The sequence below is a fragment of the Coffea arabica genome, chromosome 10c (genome assembly GCF_036785885.1).
Source record: "Coffea arabica cultivar ET-39 chromosome 10c, Coffea Arabica ET-39 HiFi, whole genome shotgun sequence".
In the NCBI taxonomy this organism is placed as follows: Eukaryota; Viridiplantae; Streptophyta; class Magnoliopsida; order Gentianales; family Rubiaceae; genus Coffea; species Coffea arabica.
In genome coordinates, this window is record NC_092329.1 from 1,023,366 (window position 1) to 1,043,696 (window position 20,331).

The 20,331-nt window shown below is 35.9% G+C and overlaps 2 protein-coding genes and 1 long non-coding RNA gene across 3 annotated transcripts; 2 read left to right on the plus strand and 1 right to left on the minus strand.

The window, feature by feature from the left end:
- Positions 1-1,123: 1,123 nt before the first annotated feature.
- On the minus strand, positions 1,124-3,103 carry LOC140016041 (uncharacterized). The gene is made up of 3 exons (XR_011822370.1): positions 2,712-3,103; positions 1,538-1,964; positions 1,124-1,373 (listed from the first exon to the last, which is right to left on the minus strand). It is a non-coding gene; the product is annotated as an uncharacterized lncRNA (long non-coding RNA).
- A 6,448-nt stretch (positions 3,104-9,551) lies between these two features.
- Positions 9,552-13,950, plus strand: LOC113713559 (uncharacterized). The gene is made up of 3 exons (XM_027237313.2): positions 9,552-9,850; positions 10,749-11,371; positions 13,239-13,950. The coding sequence occupies exons 2-3, from the start codon at positions 10,900-10,902 to the stop codon at positions 13,286-13,288; spliced, it is 522 nt and encodes a 173-aa protein (XP_027093114.1). The 5' UTR covers positions 9,552-9,850; positions 10,749-10,899; the 3' UTR covers positions 13,289-13,950.
- Positions 13,951-14,987: 1,037 nt separating this feature from the next.
- On the plus strand, positions 14,988-20,320 carry LOC113714287 (protein NETWORKED 2A). Its single transcript, XM_072068360.1, has 3 exons — positions 14,988-15,366; positions 16,059-18,797; positions 18,872-20,320. The coding sequence occupies exons 1-3, from the start codon at positions 15,273-15,275 to the stop codon at positions 20,140-20,142; spliced, it is 4,104 nt and encodes a 1,367-aa protein (XP_071924461.1). The 5' UTR covers positions 14,988-15,272; the 3' UTR covers positions 20,143-20,320.
- The last annotated feature ends 11 nt before the right edge of the window (positions 20,321-20,331 follow it).

Consider the following 20,331-nt stretch of genomic DNA (forward strand, 5'->3'; position numbering starts at 1 on the left):
CTTTTAATTATGCCTGTCAACTATATATGTATACTAAATGCTTTTACTATCAAGTATTAAGATTGGTTGTATTCTTATTTCTGATTAGACAAGACACCAGGACCTTTTCTTTTCATTTTGGGGTTCCCTTGCTTTTCTTTCCTCTTTTTTTTTTTGGTTATTTTGTGACATTGAAATATATATAATTCTGGATTTCAATCTAGTGCTTGTTTCTAATATTTGCTGTCCTTGTACTACTTAATATCTTTGTGAATTGCATCTGAAGTTGTATCAATGATGTTTATTCTTTAATGTTGGTATGAGTTTTACTGGAAGTCTTGGTTTTACTAGAAGTCAAAAAAGGTCTCATTCTTCAATGTTGGTTTGGATTTTGCTAGAAGTCTCAGTTTTACTAGAAGTAAAAAAAAGGTCTAAAAATAATTAACATACATAAATAATTAATCTAGTTTTTTGAAAAATTTTGAGGTATTTTAAGAGAATGATATCTTGAAAGTTTTGCTAATTGTAGCCAACCACATAGTTGAATTGCAAAAATAACGAAACCAAATAATTAGAAAATCATGTAAGGTACACGAATGGAGAAAAATAAAGGTGCTATTTTAATAGATGACACGCTTAGATTTTAAATTATTGTTATGTAAACTGTAAAGCATTTAATTTTAAAACTTGTAATTATAATTTATAACTATTTATATTCTTCTTTATTTCTTGTCAAACTATAGGCAAAAAATGCTAAATGTTTATAAATAATTTACTTATTTGATATCTTTTAGGTTGTACAAAATTGTATATGAATTTTAAATTAATTAATTTAGGAGTTTTTGGTGGGATCTTACGACCTACGATTCAATCCTGTAAAACTAAAATCAATCTTACACAGAATCCTAATTTTGCAAACCTGCTTACTCTATGCTTGCATACAAAAACATATACGTCATCTAAGTATATTTTGGATGGTTTTATATACAGTAAGTGAGGTAGCATATTGGATGGTCTATATGCGCTAACTATTATTATCTGATGATAAGTGAACAGTATTGAGTGAATTAAATTGTATTGTCATACCATACATATACATATATATATATATATATATATATATATACATACTAGGGGGAGTGCCCGCGCATCGTGCGGGTGTTTGATGCCTGTAGGGAATGAGATTTTTTTGTTAAACAAACAATAGTACATTGTGAGAAGAAATAAAATTTAGTACGAAAAGATAAACGATATAATCAATCAATTCACACAAAGTTATAATAAAACTGTGTCAAATTGAAGGTCGTTGAAAATACAGAAAGGCAGAGCAACACATAAAACTAACCTTATTCCAGAATCCCCACCGAGAGCTCTTTCTTGCTGTTGCTCCAAACCTATAAGATTATAACCAATTCAGACCAATTGGGGTTAAGCGATGAGAAAAATGCTATCTTGTAGTTAGGCAACGCGATAAGATTCGCTAATTATAGGTACTAAGAACACATCGACAAAATTACGAAAGGTACTGAAAAATTGGGAGGGTGAAGTCTAATCTTACGCTGAACCACCAGGAGTAGCTGAGATTGAAGAGTATTCTGAGCTGATTGGTATGAAGGCAGGTAAAATTATCCCAATTCTAGAATGCAAATAGGGAGAAACTGATAATCAACCGTTTAAGCATTAACATACCAACGGTTCGGCAATTAAATTGGGTGTAATTAATGACGAAATAATAGATAATTTCAAAGTTGAGCTCGGATGGAAGAGAAAACGATAAGGCAAATCATTGTAGACAAAGGCAAAAAGAGAAAACTTAACTCTTGGAACTGAAAGGGGATAAACTAACCAACGTTTGTGCCTCACAAATGCAGATTATAAATGATAGCGAAATGGGTTCCTACCATTGATAGAAAAATCGTTGGCACATTTCCTAAATTCGATTGTCATTCAAACGTTTCAGACAAAGCAACATCTCAAACGGTTATCTGCAATTGAAAAGCGGAATTATTGGTAGTTAAGAGATATTCCAGTAATTACACTAACACATAAACATATATGGGTTGTACAAAATGCAAAAACAATTGCACACTAATTACACATTCCATCAATACTCTGATGGCTCATCAATGACAACTTTAAATGTATTAAATGGGGTCATTTCTGTAAACATACCCAAATACATGTTTCCTTAACTTGTACCTAAAGATTTTAAACTAATATACAATATTTCACATTCCCAATAAGCCCCCACCTATGCGGTTGAAATTCAACTTATTCTTTGATCAAAACTCAATCTTATATAATATAAGGATACAATTTGTGCATCGGTGAATGTTATTGAATGTAAATTAGCCTATAAAGATTGAATAAATCACTCCCTTTTATAGAAAATGTTAGTCTCCCATACTTTTTTCCTTCACTATTTTTTCTTGTTATAAAAAAAGAAAAGAAAATCATCTAAATATTCTACAAAGGAACAGCCAACCCAATTTCAAACCAGCTCATTTCTTCGATCTCCATTTCAAATATATAATAGAATGCATACAACCCCAAGTCTTGAGAACACTTGGGAAACTTAAAAATCATTAAAAAGAATACAAAGACTAATAAAAAGCCAAAAGCCATAAAAGCATCTAGCTTTAAGCAATAAAAAAGAATAACAACCACGACATTCAAAAATAAATTGAAAATTTAGGGGAAAAAAATAATCAAAAGAGGATCAAGCGAGTCACCATGGAGGCATGAGCACGACTGCCCATAATGTCATGTTTGTAAAGAGTTTTATCAAATGAGATTGATTCAATGAAATTTTCCACTGCATCAGTCACACTCATTTCAAACCTCCCACCCCATAATTTGATTTCCTTCTTCAATGGGCCATCGGTGGTGGCAGAAGCGGCGGATCTGCTCATGTTTTGGGCGGCGCAGGAAGTTGTTCTTCTGGATAGTTTGGTAAAAGAGGGGTTTTAGGGTTTAAGAAAAATGGGTTTGTTACGGAGGTTAAAGGAGTATTGGACTGGAAAAAAACTGGGAATGGTAGCCAAAGATGATGAAGAAGAAAAGAAAGAAGAGAGAGAGACCAACAGTGTCTCCATTGTGCGGCGGCTGGTGATTAGCTAGTGTTTCTGTGGGTTTATTGTGTGGGACAAATTTGGGTATTGCATTTAATTAATCAACAAAAAAATTAGAAAAATGAAATGCATTTAATTTTATTCTATAAGAGAAAAGAGGATCCAATCATCTATATCCATATCTATATATCTATATGTACTACAGGAGAGATTTTGACAAGGAGTTTCCAAAAGCGTCAAAAATCCGAATCCTATTTTACGACATTTTACATTTTTTAATTAAGCAATGTTTATTCCTTAACTAATTGTAATCACCCCCATAAATTAGTTTTGCAAATTACAATCGCGTTTAAAAGACACCACTATATCATGTGCATACAACTAACTCCACACACCTTCCCACTCCAATTAAGAATTCAACTTCAATTAAAACTTCTCCAAGACATAGCATTCTATGATTCATTCTTTCAATCAAATTACCCCATATGCTCAATCGTTATTTTTTCATTGACATAACAGGAATTTGTCATCTCTTTCAACTTCCTTGCAGTATCGATCGTAACCCTCAACTTAATTTCACCATGGAACATGACCATTTACAAGCATTTCAACAAAGGTTAAATTTCAAACTCGTAAGATTGCAAATGAGGAAACATTTACTTACAATGTGAAAGAAGCTTTGTAATTACATAAATTACAATGTTATATTACAAATTATATAGATGAAGTTTTACAAATGTCAAAAATTATCTACTTGACACTGTTTGCCACAATGTTTATTTCATTGGTTGAAATAATTCTCTAATAAGATAAGTTTAAAACTAAAAAGAATTGGTTTAGTTGTAATAGGTTAAATGGTTAAAGAATAGTTATAATTGGATATGTCACTATAATATATATATATATATATATATATATATATATATATATATATATATATATATATAAGGAAAGTGCTAAAATATTACCATGTAAATTATTAAAAAATGGGACTAATCACAATATTCCTCTCAAGAAAATTGGAATAAACTGTTCAACCAACGAATCAATTCATGCAAAGATCGTGCATTTTCATTTATAATATGAACTCCACAAAATTCAATAGAGTTAATTAAACCACCAATATTGGCTTTCATACTAAATATTGATTGGTGTGAAGAATATTCGCACCTTCATACAATATTATCAAATCAAATGCATACCGTTTGTAAGTATTTCATTTTAAAATTAAGTAAAACATGCAATTACATTTATTTTTATTCATATATCATTCATTTTTCTAATATAAATTTTTATTATTCTTTCTGGATCTATCATCCGAAAAAAACAGTTCTTGAATGATATATATATTTTATCATACTTCAAACTATTGCTAGACAAATATTACATTTTAATTATGTTGGTACAATTTTTAAACTTTTTTTTAATTCACCGTCTCTTTTTATTTCTTCTAATAATGTCAGCACCATGCGTAGCACGGGTATTCACACTAGTGTATATAATAATAATAAAGTCGTAATCTAATACTTATCCATTTACCTTTATCTCTTTCCTATGTGGCTGTTTGATATATCGAATTTTTTACACTTGTTCTCTCAATGTCTATGCACTCTTTGACCAGCGATTATTTCTCCCAATTTCCTTTTGTCTTTATTTTTTTCCCTCTCAATGTTAGATAATCTTTCCACCAATATCTTTAATTTAAAATTTATTATTATCCTCATCATATGTGTTGTTATTTTTTTTCCTTATCAATTTTGAATAATTTTTCCACTAATATCTTTAATTCAAAATTTATTATTATCCTTATCACACGTGTTGTCATGTTGAATTCTCAATATGTTTCTTCTAATAAATTTCTATTTCACTCTTAATGACTCATTTTTAATCGACCTTGTCAGAATCTTTTTCAAATTAAATTTTGAAAAGAACATTAACCTTATCATCTAACTTCTATATATTACAGGCTCAATTACTTTTTCTTTGTAGTTGCATGTATGTTTATCATCAAAGTTTCATTTTGGGGAGCCATGCGTTGGATGGTATGAGAGGAGGGGGTGTAAATAAAAGGTGTCAAGTTTGAGACCTCCCACCTATCAAAATAAAATTTATTTATAGTTCTCTGCATAACTTTTAATATAAATTCTTAACAATTGTAAACAAATTCTAAACCTGTCTTATTCGAGTATTGTAGTTTTAAGTAATGACATTTAGAAGTAAAAAGAATTTTTCATTCCATTGGAGACGTTTTAAAATTAGGAGTTTGTAACAATTACATGGTATAGAGAAATTATATAAAGTGTTTATGCATAGAAAATTATGCTTTGATATGGTGATGCTACATAAATGTTATTTTGCTTACATAAGTAATCTATACATGCTTTTAGAAAACATTTTTCAAAATTTTCATGGTGATATTATTTTTTTTATTTTGGTTTTTGTTTTGGATTTAGTTAAATTATTTTTACTTTTAGTTATCACAAAGCTAGCGTGAAGAAGCAAAATAGTTACAAATAAATATTGTTTATTCCTATATCCTACATTAAGGGGATTGATCATGAAATTCTTAGCAATTGAGTCCGAAGTTATATTTATGAGAAGAAAAATATAAAAATGACATGTTTTATTTTATGACATATCATTTCCAATCAAAGATATGTGCCAATGCACAGGGATGAATCTAGTTTGACAAAGAGAAAGAGGAAGAAAACAACTCGAGAATTGAACCAAAGTCATTGGTAATCACCAGCTCACATATCTGAGATGCATAAAATACATTATTGTTGTAAGCCGTTTGTAAAACTGTTCTTATTGAAATTAAAATCAAGCTAGCTAGATACAACTTTACTTTGGTTCTTTGTGGAAGACGTTAAGCTTTCCTTCCAATTATTGATTAAGAAAAAATACATTTTCATGTCGTATTCGATATGGAGGTCATATGACCTACCCATTTTGTGGTACAAAAATAAGTCAAAAACTAGTTGCCAGTGGCACATACCATACGTACATGGAGAATTTCCTGTTCTTATCAAACCTTAAGGGCCTGTTTTTTCCAAGTTTTTATTATACTAGTTTTTTAACAACTTGTGCTACAGGAACCCCAAAAACTTATCAAAATTTTTAATTTACACACATAAAATATTTAAAACACAAAAAAGAAAAAATTTCCTTCCTTTTTTCTTCTTCTTTCTCCCCCACCACCAGTTTCGTCGCCGGCCACCATTTCCGCCGTCTCTTCCGGCGCCGATTTTTGGTGCCGATGCCGGTCTTTTTTTTTTTCCCATTTTTTCCTCTGCCCCTCTTCCTCCCCTGCCATCATCCCTTCTGTCTTTTTTTTCTCTCTGCGTCTCCCCCACTCCTCCCCCACCACCATTCCCCTTCCCATCTGGCCGATCTGGTCATTAGACCAGATCGCACCGGAAGAGGGTGAGGGTGGCGGAGAAAGTAGAGGAGAGGGGGAGAAGAAAAATTGTCCAAAAAAAAAAAAACGGAGCCAGGGAAGTGGTCATGGGAGGACCAAGCAGCCAATGGTGGTGTATCCAAATGGGACGACGTTAAGAACAATGATACGGATACGGGTGTGCAATAAATAACTTCAGTCTTGGGTCAAGAATCCTTTGATCAACATTGGTGGTCTGATGACAAGATCAAGAACCAAGAAAGTGAAGGAAGTTTTACGAGCCTTGATCATTCACCATACAAGCAAGGAGCAAGTTAGGTTTGAAGATTTGATGGACCATGACGTTACTTTGTTCACTTGTACGTTTGAAGTGAAGGAATGATCTCATACTTGTTAGTTTAGTTGGTAGTTGTTTTAAGACTGTCTAGTTTAGTAGTTGTTAGGCGTTGAGTATTTTATTACTTATTGGGCCTTATCGGAAAGCCTTAAAGAGCTGGCTCTTTAAGCTCTTTATGAGGACCGAATTTCTTTCAGGTTTATGTGGGCCGGATTTTGCCCTAGCTTTAGCCTATAAAAAGGCACCTCTTCTATCAGTCCGGAGAGAAGATGACAACCAGAAATCGTGAGGAATTTTTCTTTCAAGTTCTTAACCGAACTTACTCTTGAATTCTTGAGTTCATTGCTTAGGATTCAAATCTGACTTTATCGATTAGTTTGTTCTCTAATCGTGGTGTCTCTTCATCCATCTTTATTTGCTTAAGGTTGCTGATTGCTTTTGTGTGTCAGAGGTCTTGAGTTCATGAGAACAATCGAGTTCAATTTCCATTGGGAGAAAAGGTCCAACTCTGATAATTACAAGGTTGGGAGGGTCTAGGAGGGTCTTCCCCTAGGGTTGCCCATATCAAACAAGCAAGCCCAGAAGAATATGAAGTCCATGAGAACTAGAGATCTCTGCTTTTTCAACCATTCCGGCTCTAAAGCCTGCCGTGTGGTGGGTGCTGTCTCTGTTGTCCGTGAATGGTACGCTGATGATAGCGGTGATGGTGCGGTGGATGTGTACTATAGTAAAGTTTTAGACAAACTCCCAAAAAACTCAGATTCTAAACAAACCCTTAGTTCTCGTCCTGACGATGATGAAAATGAAATGAAACCCCACCCCTCCCCCCCTCCACACACAATATTTTTAGGAGCATTGAAGCAAGCATAAGATGATATTGTGGTTATGTTTGGTCATATTAGATTAGATTAGTTTTTTTTTTGGTACTATGATATTACACAATTGTGGTGTCCTTTTTAATGGAAAATGATTGATGCTAATTGCACAGTTTACACACTTTGAATGCCATTTAAGGTCATAAAGACAACTTTCAATCAGGTGGTATATCTAAGATTAAGACTTCAGATGCGTTTGATAAAACTGAAGTTTGAAATCTAAAATCTAAAATTTGAATCCATTAAGTTATTGAATTGATAAGTATTAAATCATATACATTTGATTGTATATCACATTCAGTGATAAGTTAAAAACTTATTACTCGTTTTTTAGATCAATTTTTGTCTAGAAAATTTGGTGCCATTTAATTAATTCATATGTTCAATTTTTAATTATCAAACATATATAAACATATTAAGATTAGAATTTATTAAATTTAAATACTGAATCAAGTTACCAAACAGAGCCTTTGTCACATTGATTGAACTATCCCCGAAGAAAGTTATTCTGGAGGATAGGAAACTTCACGCGCAAGTGTAGAACCAATTACTAGAAATGTACTACGAGTAGTAGTAGTAGTAGTATAAATATTGGACCTTGAGAGGTCTCTATGCATGTCGAATCCTCTATCTCTATGGTCTATTATCTGTAGCATGGAAGCCCTTTCTTCGGTGCTCAAAACTCAGAAGGGTAAGAAAGTGGACATAGTTGCTCGAACGGTCACAATGTCACGCAAACGCCTGGTCATCTCAACTGCCACCTCACCACAATTTTACGCACCCCGCTGGCACTGGCAGCCAAATGTCCGACCTAACCTGGCAATTCATTTTCCATTCAATTCAATTATATTACTCCTTCCATCCCACTTTAATAGTCCCGTTTTCCTTTTTCGTCCGTCCCAAATTATAATCCACTTTTCAATTGAAGAATGTAGTTGTATTTTAATTTTGCTAAAATACCATTATTTAATGTAAGTTGTTGTTACTATAAACCTACCCCATTTAATGAGAGTTGATTCTTTTTTTACCATCAATTCAAGTTCCCATAAAATTGTACTCTATTTAATGTGAGGGTATTTTAGAAAAATAGCAATCTAAATTTACTTTTCCAACAAAATTAACTACTTTTTCTTAAACTGTGTGAAAAAAGAAACAGGACTATCAAAGTGGGGCGGAGGGAGTAGTATAATCCTCCTTTTTTGTTTCTTTCTTAAGAAGATCAAGAGGACACCCTAATCAAAATAATTTAAAAAAAAAGACAATTCATTAATCGAATAAGTATGTCCAATCTCCCTAAAGCACCAAAATGCCTAGCAATTCATTTTTGTTATTAAATTATAATCTTCATTTTTATTTTTATTCTTTTTTTTAGTTCCAATAGATACCCTAATCAAGTTCAAACCCTTTCACTAATACTTTATAAAAAAAAAAACTCTAATCAAGTTTCGAGTCTTTTAAAAAATCGTAACCAACGAAAAGAATAACATAGTTCGTTAATCAAATAAGCACCTCCAATTTCGCTCAACTGCGATGGGAGTCAAAATCTTTGTTGATTAGGCACAGAAATTCCGTGCAATTTGGTATACTATTATATGCTGTATATGAATAAAATATATAACGCATATCACTGTGGTTGAGATTCCATGAGGTTTGATACACTACTCCATTATATACTATTATACATTGAGTATATATATATAGAATAACGGACCCGTAATGAGTATCCGGACGAAGCAGGTTACGGATATCCGAACTAGGCGTAAGTGTCTGACCATCATTAATATTTTATTATTTTGAAAATTCTATCCATACTGAAAATTCGGCAAGTTTATACTGTAGTAGATTTATTCTGTACTACTGACTACTCCTATTGGCTATTAGTCTATTACTACATACTACTAATGTAGTATTGCGCGGGGAGCTTGCCTGAGGTAGCCTACTACTGATCAGCGTACAAGAAACCACCTCTGGGTTGGGTTGGGTTGGCGGTTCTGCCTCTGTCTTCCTTTCTCCTCCTGTCACACGTTTTTATTTCTCTCTCCCCAAGACTACATATTTCTTCGCATCACATCCAAGACTGAAATTTTAAAATTAATCCACCCCCCCCCCTCTCCCGAACCCACCTCAGAAAAACTATTCGGAAGATTTGGGTTTACTGCAAGCTTTCATCCCTGTTTTATTTTACAAGGTTACATACTTTACAAGGAGCCCTTTATCTCCATGTACACGGAAGTCTGTATTTATTTATTTTTCTGTCTTTTTGCTTGTCTTGTACCTCCTGGTGCATTGAATCTTTCATCCACATTCGAATTCTGATTGAGAAGGAAAGTATGTGTGTTCGCTCCGACAACCCTTGTCGGGGTTTTGCCAAACCTTCAATTTGTATGGAGTATTTAAATTTCACTGGATTCGTATCTTTTTTTTGCTTGTTCAATTTTTTCCTTTTTTGCTTGGTTTAATGCATTATTTATTGATAAAATATTGGATTTTTACCCATTTATAGCGAAATTGTGAGTTCAGGGTGCTTAAAAAAATTTAAGGGATGTGATTTTAAGGCGAGAAAGATTAATGTGCTCAATTCGGGAAAGATACTTCATGGCCGCTTCGTATGGCTTTTTCATGGTTTTTAGTAAGTAGTTTTTGACGAGGACGTGTAAAAATTGAATTTGTCTTTCTTTTAGCAGTTTTCGAATCTTGTCTGCTACGCAATAAAGTTATTAATACCCTGAATTTTCTGGGTCAAATTTGGTTGTTTATCTCTTGACCCGTATATGGGAATGTTTTTAGCTGTCACGTTTTTACTTTTGTTGCTGTTGAATGTGTGATGACTTATCTGGATTGGTGGAGGATATTTTCGAAATAGAGGAAAAGTGTAAAAACAGTAATATGTACCTTCGTGGAAATTGATGGCCCTGATTTAGGTTTAAACTAAACGAATCAACTCTTATGATCTACGGTCTTCTTCACATTTTAATTGATCTTTAGCTGATGCATCTGTTTTACGTTGTTGTAATTTTGTCTTGGTTGTTTCTTCGAAGGTTGTTGGTGTCAATTCTTTAATGTAACTGTAATTTTTATTGCTACAGGGATAAACAATACTTTGAATATTCTGCCTCGCTGTCCAGATTCTTTGACAATAAAAGTACATTGTATCCACCTGGATTTTCTCTTCTCAATTGATCAGTCTGGACTTTAAGACCTGGTTGGTGTAGGAGGGTTCTTGGATTCAGGGTAGCCATGGCTATAGCATTTACAAATGTGTCATGGTGGTTGTGGAGTGGAAAGCAGCATGAACATGAGGACCCCAAAGTCCCCAATGGAACTTCTGTGAATCCTTCACCTGATCCCGGATTGTGGGAAGCGGATACTGTAAAGTTTCCTCTGGTTCACAGGGGAGGTTTGGGACCTTCTCCTAGACGAGTTAAGAGAAAATGGCATAGTCGGGAGGCGAGGAAGATTGACAAGGAGTATGATGTTGTTCTTGTCCCATCAGATGGTGGATGCCTTTCAGGGTCTGATTCTGATGATTCAGATTGGTCAATCGGATGGCTGGAGCCCCATGGCCCTGCCTTCCGAACCGATGATGATTCAGATGATAGTTTTGCTGTGCTGGTTCCTTGTTATGGACGTGGCCGGGGAGAACTGGAAGAGAATGTGAAGGACAAGATTTTGGACACCATTGGAAACATCCCTGATCTGTATGCTACAGGTAAGGAGCAGTTTCTGGTGAATTTGGTCTCTTGAAATTGTTATTGTCTAACAACACCGTAAATTTCTTAGAGAAGTTTTTGCCTCATAGTTCAATTGAAAGTTGAACATTACATATCGTCCCTCTCTTGGACGCAGGATAACATACTAGTGTACAACTTGATTTTGGACCTTTACTCACAAAAGTTGTGGTGGTGAATAATGTGATTGGCTCTGGAAAGTCATTAGTTATATGATCCAGGGGAATGAATGTGCTATTAAAGTTGCACTGTATGGAGTTAGTTGGATTGCCCATGATTTCAAGCGAGATGTATCAAGAGCTAAATGAAGTATTCCAGGGTGTTTTGTGGAAAGTTTATATGATTGAATACTCGCTGCATAGAACTCCATGATAGCCTATGAACGCATAAAATGTGGTTGCATGGAAAGTTTTGAAAGGCAGTTGCTATTATTATTGTCTTTAATCTTTGTCTATCTAATTACGGTATAAAAACTTTTCATAGAAAAAAATCCAGGTGCATGAAATTATTTGCTTTCATACTCCTGTAGCTCTGAATGGTATGATGTAAATAGGAGTTGACTTGTTATTTTAGTACTCAGAAGAATTTTTTCTGTTACAAACAGTTTGCTGCATTATTTCGTAGTCTGTCAAATGGATAAGATCTTTTGCAATTATAATCTCTTTCTGCTCTTATTTCCTAGGCATCCTACACTACTTGCAATTTGTCTCCTTCCTTCACTACCCCGGTGATCTTTCAAGGACAATTGACAACATGAGAAACTTTTCACTTTTACTGGTGTTTAATGTAAAGTTGAGAGGACAGTAGCAACATTGAAACTTAGCCAAGCAGATTTACTTGTTTGTATCTCTTTTCATTTATTTTGTTTAGGGGTTTTAGGAGCTCAATTAGTATGATTAGATGCAAAGATGATCCTTTTTTTTTTCCCTCTGAATACTTCAAGTTAGTCGTTACAGATCTAAATAGATAACCACATTTCTTCAGTTGCACAAATAGTTAACTACCATATCAAGTAACCACATCAATTATTGCATTCTTGGAATTGCAAAATGTTTGATGACCATGTGAAGTGATGACATTGACAATGGTGTACAATGATATATGATTTCCTTTTGGCTTGCTTAAGTTGCAATGTTGTCACTTAAGGTTCCTTAAGTTTCAATTAGCATTTTAGGCCTCATTAATCTGGTCAACTCCTAACTATAAAGTATTTTGTAGCTCTAGAACAGTGTGGGATTTGGAAACCAAATGGTACCAATTCAAGACTGCTTTCTTCTGAAAAGAACGTAGTAGAAATGGCAATCTTATTGGTGTGAATAAATTATAAGCTTATGCTTACTACTAGTCTAGAAGTGCAAATCTACTTACTTTACCAACAAAATTGAGTGTTGAAATTGGGATGAATGCTAGACTTGAATATAGTAACTTAATCTGTACGAGTCATCTGAAAATGACATGTCAGAACTGGTGATGAAGGATTTATGTTGCAAAGCCCAATAGTAAGAATTCATGATGAAGGATTTATGTAGCAAAGCCCAATAGTATAAGGTTATTTTGTGCATTGATCTGAGCACAAAATGAATGAATTAAGTCATTCTTGTTATGAATGCTGTTCGTTGGTTTGATACAGGTCATGAAGGCACACACTACTGCATGATATGAGGGGAAACCACGTGTCTGTGATTTGCCTGTATTTCCACAAAAGATCATTTGTTTTGTCAAAATGTTTTCCTCCCTAGAAGTACAGCCCTAATCTGTGCTTGACAAAGTTGAATAAATTTTCTGCATCATTTACCCCGAGATGGAATTATCCTAATTTTGAATTTTTTCTGTTGTTCTGATATGCAGAAAGCAAGAATTATATGGAGCAGTGGCTTTCTTCTCTACAGAACAATTGACATAAACATGCCCTCGTGTGAATCTCCATATGTTATGCTGCACTTCTGTCCCAGTGGATTAACTTATAATGGGTATTAGCCTAAACATACTAGTACTGAGAAAAACTGGAAAATAGAGAAAAAAAAATAGTAAAAAGCTGTAAATTATAGTACAATTAAGTTTGGTGATTTGGTACTTTATTCACATTGGTAGTAGGGGAGGAGGGTTGAACTTATTCTGACCTAGGACAAAAGGAAACGGAAAATAGGGGGATGATGATGTTTCCTTATTTGGGGGATGCTGGTTGCTGAGGAAAGCAAAAAAAGAAGGGGGACAAAGAAGGAAGAGAAACAGAAATTGACTCTTTCTGTCTAGGAGGTGATACGCTTGTGCACTTCCAGGTCCAGGAATTGGCAAGGAACTTTATATTTGTTTCTAAAACGCCTGAGATTATTTTTCAGACACAGACTTGTTTTGAAGGGGAGGGAAGAAATAAGAAAGCTTTGCTTGTGTCATTCTTTGATGTAAATAGTTTTATACATAAGTTTGGCAAGTCGGATGGCTGGACCAGTGATCTTTTGTACATATGTATATATGTCAGGTTGCAGTTTGAATAAACAAATTCCTGTAAATAATTGTAGCGTTCTTGGTATCATTATTGCAAAATGTAGCTATTTTTTCATTTGCTACTGTTGTTTTTTCTGCGAGATAGCACTGTAGTTTTGTACCTTGGTGATGGCTTTAAGCACTGCAACAAATCCCCTGTACCATTCTTCATTTTCGTGGTGAATTATTGATGCAGCTCTCCTGATAAAACTTCAGATTTGCTGCGGTATGGTTCCTCATGATAGAGAATTTTGGGCTAAAGAAAACCTGTTGTGCAATAGTCTTGCAAGATTCAACAGATCCAGTTACAAGTTTACTCCTCTCTCACAGTGATCGACCCAGAAATAGAGCAGTTAATCCGATACAAACAGTGAAAAGCATTGGCTTCTTGTGGAACCATCAATCTGATACACATATAGAACGTGAGGGACGAAATTGTCATTTTAAATAGCTAATGGATTTACCTGTGTCTGTCAAATTGGTCCCTTAGTTTCCGAATGCAGTTACTTTGGTGGCCTTTGATCCGACGGACCAATTATACCAAATCTGAGCACAACTTTACCCAGACTGAAAGTAGATGAGGAGGGTCCAAAACATGGTTCAAAGTCTCAGCTTAGATCAAGACGACTCGGCCAAGTCGTCATCGGAACAGATTTCTCTGATACAATACCGGAACGAGATGACTCTGAAATACTTGATTCGTTGAGAACTCGGTTGAGTCACCGAAAACTCGGCCGAGAAGTCTCCGATACGAATAGTCTCGATCGAGTTGGTCCGTGTCAATTCATAAATTTATATTTTATAGATTTTCTTTTGCTAATATTTAAATTATTTTTGTTTAGCATATTTTTGAATATTATTCACAAATTTTAAAATATTAAATACTTCAAAATTTGCATCTCGTCAAGGCCGTGACCGATATGCCGAAACCAATGTAAAACAGTTCAGGCCACGACCACGACTGCGATTTTGAACCACGGTCTGAAATAAAACTTAATAGTATTAAAGATGAAGAAGCATCAGAGGTGTAATTTACTCAAGAAAGAAAAAGGAAAAGGAAAAAAGTCAATGGCTGAAAAAAACATGCACGCCTCATATTCCATTCTAGGACATGCCAAATGTGACAACAAATTAGCTGATGGATTCCTACATTTGTGCTTTCCGCTTATTTTGACGAAGGATGCTCCCCTCCATTTCTGGCCAAAATCAAGCCATATCATTCCCCCAGAAGCCCAAGATTGTCTCATTACTAGTTTTTTCCATTTTGTATTGATTATATTTCCTCCTAAACAGTGATGGGTCGATTTTCTCTTGCTATATTTTAGGTGAGACAGCAGAGTCAATGCATGTATCAGAGGGATTTCGAAGGGTGAAGAGTCATAGGGAGAGAGAAGAAGAATGTTGCATAGAGCAGCTAGGAATGCATATTCATGGTGGTGGGCTAGCCATGTTAGAACGAAGCAGTCAAAATGGCTGGACCAAAACCTACAAGGTGAACTTTTTCAACTTTCTTAATTGTGTGAACATTTTTTCTGTTCGTATTTCTATACATGCTAACCAGGCTTTTGCTTAGAAGTAAGGGTTTTCCTAAATTTGCATGAACGGCAGCATAGAGTCGTCCATTTTAGCACATGAAACAGTCTTTATTTTTGCCTATTAGCATGGTTCACAAGGAGGGAAAACACCAAGGTTATGTTAAACCCCTTCGGTTCAACTTGCCTATTAGCACTTGAAGGAATTATGTCTGTAAGATCATTGTGAATTAGACAATGGGTGTCCTTTTCTTGATTAATTAAAACAATTATGAATAAAGATTCCGAATAGTGATTAACCATTGACACTGTGCTGTATGGTACCTTTGAAACAGTCAAATTTTAGGATTAACAGGTGTATAAAGATGGTTTAGGTGTTGTAAACTAGCACCTACTCTCACAGGGTACTTGGATTGCTGTAAAGTTATTCAATTAAACTATTTCGGAAAGGTCTCCAACCAATTCATTTACGCTCACTAAATTTGCATAATAGAAGAAGGAATCAGCACATTTCGTAATCTAATATGTACACCTGCTCAAAGATGGTTAATTTAACTTTTGCACAGTGCCTTTTTCTGAATGATCAATTAAAGGTTGAACGGATTCTTTCTACTATTGAAGGGCCTTTAATTCTCAAACTACTTGTTTGCAGATATGGAAGAAAAAGTGGAGTACGTACTTAAAATCATTGAAGAGGAAGCTGACACGTTTAAACAGCGGGCTGAAATGTACTATAGGAAGAGACCAGAGCTCGTAAACTTTGTTGAAGATTCGGTCAGGAGATACAGAGCTTTGGCTGAGAGATATGATCATTTGTCAAGAGAGCTGCAGAATGCCAATAAAACCATTGCCTCTGTCTTCCCTGAAACTGTTGATTTACCGATGGATGACGATGATTTTGATGGACAAAACTTGCCTGTGGCAGCGATGCCTCTTGATAAATTCAACATCCTCTCCAACTCCAAGCATCCACCTCCTGCCCCTGAGATGAGTATAGCAAAAAATAGTAGTGTTAGAAAGAGAAATGGCAAGATGCCAACTAGACTAATGTCAAGGAAGGGGTTGCTGAAGACTAATGCTGATGATTCAGCAGCTGCCGGTCCGATATCAGGATTGAACAAATCTGAGGCATTTCAAAAAATTGACAAGATTCAAAAGGAAATTTTGGCCCTCCAAACTGAAAAGGAGTTCGTGAAAAGCTCATACGAGTCTGGGCTAGAAAAATATTGGAACATTGAAAACCAGATAAGTGGAATGCAAACAGAGGTCAGCAACTTACAGGATGAGTTTGGGATTTGCAAGGTTATCGATGATAATGAAGCTCGAACCTTGATGACTGCCACAGCCCTGAAGTCATGCCAACAGGCCTTAACCCAATTACAAGAAAAACAAGAAAAATCAGCTGAAGAGGCCCGAGGGGAGAACCGAAAACTTCAAGAAACCCGAGAGAAATTCAAGAGGCTAAAAGAGAAATTTAACAGCAATCAGGCACATCAGGAAGTGTACTTGGAAGAAGAAAGCAGAACGAGCCACAACGTTGGAGCATATAAGCAAGATAAAGAAGTAGACAATGCTGAACAGAACATTATTCATGACGTTGAACCACTGCAGAAAAGAATAAAGGAAGAGTCGCAGCTAAACTTAGCAAGTCCTCTGACCATGTCAGAACTTGCAGAGAAAGTTGATGAACTCGTGGATCAGATTATAAATTTGGAAAGTGCTGTATTTTCTCAGACTGCTTATGTAAAGAGATTAACGTCAGAGACAAATGAGCTCCAGACACACCTTAGAAGTTTGGAAGAGGAGAAAGACACTCTGATTGAAGGTTCAGACGGCATGAATCGGAAGATAAGAGATCTTGAAGAAGAATTGCAGAGAGTACAAAGACTCAACAAGTGCATTCAAGAAAAAAACCACCACCTCCAAGATCATTGTGTTGAAGCAAGTTGTAATCTCGATGATCTTTCTGAAAAATTGCTGCATGTGAAGCTAGATGAGGAGACAGAGAAGTTAACTTTATTCAGCAAAGATACCCATGTTCCAGGTGTCAATCCAGCCAAAGATATTCTTCGTAATAAGAAACACGCACAGAATGCTGAAGAAAATTTTCATGTTGTGAACATTCAAGCAGAGAAGCAAGCCAGCAAACCGGAGCAAAATAGATGCAAAATCAAGGAGATAAACTGTCCTGTGCAATCCAGCTCAAGCAACCACCATGACTGTATCCTGCCATATAGAGAAGTGAAATCCACTACAGATGCCAGTGCAGGATTAGAAGTTCAAGAAATTCCTTCCTGCAGCTCTGTGGTTCTGCAATGTAAGGTAGAGAGTGATGGTATCAAGGGTGACAGCAACTCCACAAGTGCTGAATCAAACAGTTGTCTGCTGTCCAACCAAAGCCAAAACCAATTTACTTCCCTATCTGGAGCTTCTCTTGATGTGAATTCAGAAGAGTGGTTTGGAGAAGCAAGAGATGGGATAGGTCCTGATTATGGCTCAACAATTATGAAGAACAGAGTGAAATTTAATCTTGTGGATACCAGCACTTCTGAAACGGCAAGAGACGAAAGCTTTTTCCAATTAAATCAACAACCTAACAGTGATGATTTTCCCACAGCACAAAAAGTAGCTAGTCCAGGTGCCAATTCACAGAAAAAGTGCAGTCAAGATGAATCTGTGAGTCCACCTGACTATCACATTAAGCCTCTAGAAAATGTGACAATGGAAGAAAAAGTGCTGAAAAAGGATGTTCTGGTGCACAGCAGTTCTTCCATATGTGGAAAGGGTATAATGTATTCAAACCAAGGTGATCACCTTTGTGATAAACCAATAAAAGGTCCAATGAAAGATGTTCATAGCGACAGTTCTGAAAGGAGGTCAGCAGAAGAGGGTCGTGGTACAGCTACTTATCAGTCTTTGTCTATTGAAGGGCACATGAAAGTAGAATCCAGCCTGGATGACTTTTTTCTCTCCAACAGGGATGATTGCATGGATGGTTACTCATTGAAAGATCAAGTGGGAGATCTTCTGGATGCCAATCTAGATAAGTCAGATAACAATAACAACATCCAATCAGCTGCCAAGAACCATCCCAGGTCATTTAAGATAGAAACAGGTGGTGATCTTTCGACACCGAGTGCTTCTGATAACAATAGGGACATGGAGGAGGATTATTGGAATACCGCAAAAGCCAGCAGAAATTCTGGAGAGTCCAGACTCAGTAGCCAGCTTAATGATCTTCCAATGAATAGTCAAGTGAAAAGCATTTCAGATACCAGTCCATTAAAGGTGCTTGCTGCAAATGAAGATAACAGAGCTCCTGACATCTCACCCACCTCATCAGAATTGGCAACTGTAAAGGACCAAAAGATGTACAGCTTTCTGGATCAAGGTACATTTACCATATTGAATAGAACCATTTTGGTTCTGTCTGTTTCTAGGCAATAACCTTCAACTATCTTGCAGGCAAGGATCAGGAAGCAAAGCAGCAACAGGTGTTCCAGCCACTTCAACATGATCTCAGTGGGAACCAAGATGAACTTGGTGTAGGGGATGATGATCAGCCTAATTGGAAAGAACTGTTTTTGAGTGGGTTAGATGACAGAGAGAAGCTTCTATTGCAGGAGTATACATCCATTCTTAGGAATTACAAGGAAGCAAAAAAGAAGCTCAATGAAGTGGAGAAGAAAAAGCGAGCTAGCCTTTTTCAGTATTGCATACAGATAAAAGTCCTCAAGAGTGCTAATGCCTCAAAAGATGCAAAGATTGAATCATTGGAGAAGAAACTGAACTTGCTTGGAAAAAAAAAAGATGCAGCTGTTGATTCAATAGAAAGCAGAGCCTCAGCCAGCTACCATGTCTCAGCTGAACAGAATTTACTAACAGAGCAGAAGGCTCTTGCAGATATGGTAGGTGCTCCAACTCCTCAGTCCATGGATACTAGTGTGGAATCGCCTCCACAAGAGCAGCCAAAGATCTCCTTTGTGGAAGAGAATGGAGCCATCAAGGTTATTAACCTAGATGAAACTCAAAATCTTTCGGTTGTCGAAGAAAGAATTCGCACAGACATTGATGAATTGCTGGAGGAAAATATAGGATTCTGGATGAAGTTTAGCACCTCGTTCCATCAAGTACAAAAATTCCGAACAACTGTCCGGGATCTGCAAGCTGAGCTAGCAGAAGTGAAGGCAAACAACAAGCACAGTGGAAGCACAAACCATCAATTACTTGTATCAGAAATTCGTCCAATTTACAGGCACCTGTCAGAAATACAAACTGAGCTAACTCTATGGTTGGACCAAAATGACATGTTGAAAGATGACTTGGATAACAGGTTAGCCTCGCTGTCTGGCATACAAGAAGAGATCACAAGATTGTCAAATGCAGGGTCGAGTGCAGAAGAAACTGAGCTGAGTGACTATCAAGCAGCCAAGTTCCAGGGCGAGGTTTTGAATATGAAACAGGAGAACAATAAGCTTGCTGGTGAACTGCACTTCGGTCTGGAACGTGTCAAAGTCATCCTGGTTGAGATTGAAAGGACACTTAGAGACCTTGATACTGAGTTTGGAGTTGCCGCAAGAAAGCAACAACCTAGGAACTCACCGATTCGATCCAAAATTCCGTTGAGGACTTTCTTGTTTGGTGTAAAGTTAAAGAAACAGAAGCCATCATTCTTTGCTTGCATTAGTCCGTCATTGCAGAAGCAATATAGCGACTTAAAAGCTGTACAGATATAGAGTTGTTGCTTCACCTTCTTTTAGGATTTGATGGTGTACATTAGTATTATAGATTGTTAGCATTCTATGGTTATACCGGACAAACAAAATCACGGGAAGGCCACCTCAATCACCCGTTACTTGCTCTATAGAAAACATTTCTGAATAGCTACTATGATAGCATAATCCTTCTTGTTGAGATATTCTTCA